The sequence below is a fragment of the Pteropus alecto genome, unplaced genomic scaffold (genome assembly GCF_000325575.1).
Source record: "Pteropus alecto unplaced genomic scaffold, ASM32557v1 scaffold166, whole genome shotgun sequence".
Classification (NCBI taxonomy): Eukaryota; Metazoa; Chordata; class Mammalia; order Chiroptera; family Pteropodidae; genus Pteropus; species Pteropus alecto.
Window position 1 is genome coordinate 3,976,389 of NW_006439757.1, and position 6,147 is coordinate 3,982,535.

General features: G+C 31.1%; 1 protein-coding gene across 4 annotated transcripts in view; it reads left to right on the forward strand.

Annotated features, from left to right (window-relative positions):
• GRIA2 (glutamate ionotropic receptor AMPA type subunit 2) overlaps window positions 1-6,147 on the forward strand; it is a 122,159-nt gene that overhangs the window by 73,522 nt on the left and 42,490 nt on the right. For all 4 annotated transcript variants that reach the window (XM_006916997.1, XM_006916996.1, XM_006916995.1 and 1 more), the window contains exons 5-6: window positions 985-1,038; window positions 5,635-5,796. In XM_006916997.1, coding sequence (XP_006917059.1) covers window positions 985-1,038; window positions 5,635-5,796 — 216 coding nt within the window. The remainder of the gene's footprint in view (window positions 1-984; window positions 1,039-5,634; window positions 5,797-6,147) is intronic.

Sequence of the window (6,147 nt, forward strand, 5' to 3'; positions counted from 1 at the left end):
GGTGGTCCTGGAGAAACCTGCACGATCACTGGACTTTGCAGCATATGAAGGATTTTGTCTTTTACGCTAAAAGCTTTGGAAAGCCACCGAAACTGTAATCAGGGATGTGAGCTAATGGTTTGCATTTTTGTCTGTAGCCCTAGCATTTCGTGTTTTCCACTGGTGTGACTATTTTCTTAAAAATAGAAATTACATTTGAATATCTAAGTACCAGGACTACAACGTGGTCATTTCACCATTTCTACTCTCTGCATAATTGACATCGATTGGTGAAAGTCAAATTGATTCATTAATGTACAAAATTGCTTGAGCATTTACCAAAACAGTTCCATGATGCATTTATCTTGCCATTGATTTTTGACTTAGATTTGTGGAGAAATATTAGCTTCTCTGATACTTTGCTGTCTCAAGTTGGAAATAATAATATTTATTTGAACTAAACTATAAACATTTCTTAGGAATATTATTTTATAGCTCCATATAAAATGCTTTTATGTGCTTATTAATATTCTTTTTAAATTTATGTATAACTATAAACTATGTGTGTTTATCTTTAAATATAGATGTCTGGATATAAAACCTCAGATGTTGGTTTCAGCAGTTGAATGTTTCATTGAAAAAAAAATAAACATAGCTTTTGTAGGGATACAATTATGACGTAGATTCAGCATGTTTTTGGTTTTCTTTTTTTTTTAAATTTTGTGGTTTATTTTCACTATTGACAAAACCAAGGTAGTTATTTTTGTCTAGTTATTGACTTTTTGAAAGGCAACATATATTAGGCACTAAAATGTGTTGCTACTCTTTTCTGAGAGAAATACTCTCTGGGTTTGAGAATTATATTTTATTAAATACAACTCATTGTAAACTATCAAAAATATAGGAGATAATATTTTGTTTTTTTCGGAGACAGATCATAACATCAGTAATTTTATATTTACATTATTTACATTTATTAAATAACTGTTTCTTTATCTTTGTTAGGTTATTACCATTGGAAAACATGTTAAAGGATACCATTATATCATTGCGAATCTGGTAGGTGAATTAACTGAATTTCATTATTTTAATAAAGGTTCTTATTAGTTAAAAAATTTTTGAACAATCAGTATTTATCAGTGATATTTATAAAATGTATTTTGATTATATTGATAGAAGTGACAACATATTTCTGAATTTGTTATGTTTTAGATTTACTTTCTCCTTTACATTTCCTAATAAATTTCCTATTATTATAAATGATATGAGAAATTATAGTATGATATTTAACAAACTTTATAAATTGTCTTAGAAGGTGTATTTTAACTAAGGGGAAATTTTCAAAAATATATAAAATTTAACAGTCCAGATTTCCTTTGTTTCTCACTGTCATTGCATTTTATAAACTATATCCTTTGTCCATTCTTTTAAAGTTTTTAGCATATGTAATATTTGAAATAAATGCACATTTGTGAGAATATGTCTTAGTAAAAATAAAACCTGAAAATACCGACATATATTTATTATTTACTATATAAGAAAATGAATTCCTATAGCTTTATCATTTTTTCATTAAGATTCCTATCAAATTAAGATTATACTGTATGTCTGTGTGGTTAATTGTATCTCCCTCTCTTAAGAATACAGCCCATTTAGAATTATTATCAGATATTTCTTTTTTCAAAATAGTTTTTAGATCAGCAAATAAAATGAACTTAAAGCTTTACTGTTACAAAGGTGTATGTTATTTAAATAAGTATGATTCTTTGTGATTGACATCACCCTTCCTCAACTTCAGAAAAAAAGGTGAGAAAAAGAGGGAGAGAGAATGAGAACTTATTCTAAATAGTATAATAGGATTCTTAAAAAGTTTCATGTTTATACAAATGTAGACTTTATGGTTTCTGAAATATCAGACTGTTACATCAGAAGACATTTCTAGTAGTGACGGAAAGTGATAAAAATAAATAAATTACAACCTTACAACTGATAAATATTGTTTTTACTAGAAGGTGGCACTTGCAATTAATATTAAATCTCAAACCCACATGCTAATGGGAGAAATTGGTTATTCAAGATAAAACTTCTGTTTAGCAATGAAATTGCTACCAACTATAAGAATTTATTAGAGCTTCCCTTTATTATATGATATTATAGACCCTAAAGGACCTCCTATCGGAGAAGCAAGAGTTAAAATAGATAGGCTTTGTATTCAGTCTCTTCAGAACCAAATTCTGTGCAGGGAACAGCCTGGACAGTCAGTCCCCTGTGTGAATCGTGCCATTTGATGAACAACACAGAGCCACACTGAAAGCTGCAATGTTTAAAAAATGTCCAGATGGAGAAGATTATATTGGAACATTGAGAAATAATGACAGAAGGTGGCTCATCAATTTGAGAGTTGATAGCTGATGCTATGAAAAAGTAAAGAAATGTTTGAATGACCAAAGTAAAAAGATCTAAAAAAAATAAAAAGCAAGTTTGTTCTGCTGTCATACTTCTAGGGAGAAATCTACCTGATAGTTTATCCAAATTGAAGGTTTTTTTTTTTCTTTTCTGAATACTTGGTATCCTCACCAAATGAAATTACCGATGAGTCAGTAAGTTCAAAGAATCTGTAGTGTACTTCAGTTTCTGAGAATTTAGAGGGCACTTGAAAATTTCACTGACACTTAAAATTGAAGAATGCCATTGAAGTTAAAGAGTTTTCATGCTCCATACTCCTGATTGGCAATGTCCCCTTTTCCCTACCTTGTGTCAGTTGAGTGTTAAAGTAGGTGGTTATAAAAGATAAAAGCATTCTCAGATTTTTTGTTAATTTCTTCAGAAATTGCTGAATGCTTCATTAGGCTCCCAAAACACAAGCTGTGATGAAGTTCCTGATATAGCATTTAAAAGGATAATATACATAAAGTGATGGAGATGTGGCCATAAGGGGATCCAGTTCTTATTTCTTCAACCCTGCAAATATAGTCAAAAAGCATTGCTATCCACCCCACCTAACTATCTACTTTGCAGCAAAGCACACTCAATGAGTCTCACCCTGAACACAGAAATTTCAAGAAAATTTTTAGTCTTATTTTTAAATAGCCAAGCATAACCAGGCATGAAGTATGCAATAGAAACAAACATGTAAACAGAAACAGAGCAAGTAGTAATGACAAGAAAATGTTTAAAATTATAGAGTATTTCCAGAGAAATAAGAGAAAATATATTAACTATAAAACAAGAAAAAGAATGCTATGGAAAAGAAAAAAAAAATCAAAGAATAAGAAAGATCGCCAAGAAGTTAATTTACTTTCTTTTTAAATAACCAGTAAAATTAAATGATTTTGAAGATAAAGTTGAGAAAATCTTCCAGATTTGGTAACAAAATAACAACATAATATAAAATGGTATGTGTGGGGGAGACTGTAAGGGATTTAGACATTTAATCTAAAGATTACAATGTCTTAATAACAAGCATTCTAGAAGGATGGAATAGTGAAAACAGTGGAAGGAAATTGTCAAAGAAACATTCAGAAAAATTTCCTATACTGAATAACACAAATATGCCCACTGAGTACAGACAATAATAATAATAATAAAAACACCTCTCATATTTCAAAGAAAATATCATTATGAAATGTCAGAGATATTAGACTATCTTAAAGATTTCTGGCAGGTGACCGGCTGGCAGGAGTATGAAGTAGGTCACAAATTAGAAATAATGACACTGTATTTTTCAATAGAAACAAAAGTCAGTGGAACAATGCCTTCAGATTATGACGGTTTCAACTTAAAATTCTATACTCAGCCAAAATACTAATCAAGTGTCAGAGCAAAATAAAGGTATTTTCACACCTTCAAGGTCTCAAAAAATTTACCTCCACTGTGTCTCAGGAAATTATCGAGGACTCTAGCAGGAGAAAGTAATAACACATGAGCGAAAAGGGATCGAGGAAACAGGGGAACTACTCAGAAAAGCGGTGAAGAGACAGCAGCAGTCCCCAATCTTTTTTGGCACCAGGGACCGGTGCTCCTATGAGAATCTAATGCCTGATGATCTGAGGTGGAGCTGAGGCAGTGATGCTAGCACTGGGGAGCAGCTGCAAATACAGATGAAGCTTTGCTCGCTTGCCTGCCACTCACCTATTGTGCGGCCTGGTTCCTAATAGGCCACTGACTGGTACAGGTCAGCAGCCTGGGGATTGGGGACACCTGCTCTAGGGTAACAGCTGCAGAGTAAATGGAAAGAGGAACTAACTCGTCACATCATTAAGGAGGAGGTGGCGTGGAAATTAAATACTTAGAAAAAAAATGGAATAGATTGCCTGATATGTTTAAATATTTTATTTTTTTAAAAAAGCTTTACTCATATGAACATGAAAAGTTTTCATGGACCAACTAGAAAAAATAAGGATAGGTATACAGAAAAAGTTAAGGTTCGGTATATCAGTTTCAAATAGTGAAAAAATGAAGTAATTATTAACATTAGAATGAAATGTTATTTAAGAAGGAAAATGCAATCCTAGCTCATTATTTGGCTTTGCTTTGAATAACAGAATTAAAAATATGAAAATAGTGAACATTAAAGTGGATGAGAAGAAAAATGGTTTGGTTAGGTAAAGGAATTACATACCTGGCATAAGCAAAAACTCAACAAAAATATCTAAAATGGATAAATAAGAAATAACAGCAAAAATGTGTCATGCAAAAATATGGAAGTAAATACATGAAAATCAATATTATTGAAACTGATTGTTTTGAAGCAGTTTAACTGGAGCATAATTTGGATAGAGCAGAAAATCTATGATTTTTGTTATTACCTTTCTGCACTATTGGCATTATTTTGATAAAAAGAAAAACCATATTAAGAGCCAATAATAAATTATTCTTTTCCACACAAATAATATGCATTTTAATATCAACAACAAAGAAAGTTTCTCCTATTTTGGATTCAGGATATATTCACTCCTTATGCACAATAATAAGGAATAAATGTATAAGCTGGAAATATTTATAATTGTGACTTAAATAAATTTGTGATTTCATCTTTGAGAGACTATACTCTAAAACTGAGATATAATTTATAAGAGCACAATCTTTGAAATCAATGGAAACACCATATTTAGTAATGACTGAATTCATTCTAATAATGCAAGAGAAATTGATTTTTAAAATTTGATGTATTTTATCAAAAATTAAGTTTCATGACTAATGTGAAATTGTTTATTTAATTGTTTTCAAAAAATGACTAGGCACTCAGTAACTTTCATTTTCATTTAAAAGATGTTTATATTGCCAATTTAAATCATAGGAATAATTGGCTCACAGTCTTAGAGCTCTTGGAGAAGTAGTTTAGTAAGTATATGTAACCACGTGGTGGTGCTCTGCTGTGGATTCAATAAATAAAACCCCATCCGTAACCATGAAAGATTCCTCAATAACATACAGGATGTTTATGCACATACAACGAATAAACAGTCATTGATTAAGGACCCACCATGATGCCAAGATGATGCTAGGTGATGCTAAAGAGTTTTGGCTGATAACATGAAACATTTACTATAGGTTTTTTACCTCTTGTGTTATTTGAAATTTGTAAAACCACAAGGTATAGAGTTATTTAGTAAATGTTAAGTTTTATTTGACATAAATGTGTTCTCTATCTAGGGATTTACTGATGGAGACCTATTAAAAATTCAGTTTGGAGGAGCAAACGTCTCTGGGTTTCAAATAGTAGACTATGATGATTCCCTGGTATCTAAATTTATAGAAAGATGGTCAACACTTGAAGAAAAAGAATACCCTGGAGCACACACAACTACAATTAAGGTACATTTCTATCTGTCAATATCTACATCTACATCTGTATTAATGCTTATCTATATGTAACTGCTGGCTAGTAGTCTGTTTTCTGGGACACTTTAGGAAGCAGATAAAAATCTCAATTTGTTTCAGCAATTAAAAAACAAATGCAATGTTGCCCACAATCAGACAAAAAAAATCTTTGAAAGCTAAGTGTGATGCACTGATTTGAAATAAGTACTACCAGACTCATCTCTTACTTTCCACGGGTTTGGCCGCATTGAGTTCTTCACTTGTTTATTCAATGTATTTTATTGGGTATATACATACATGCATATATTTACTTCCAAAGACTAAATTATTTCTCCTGTTGATAGG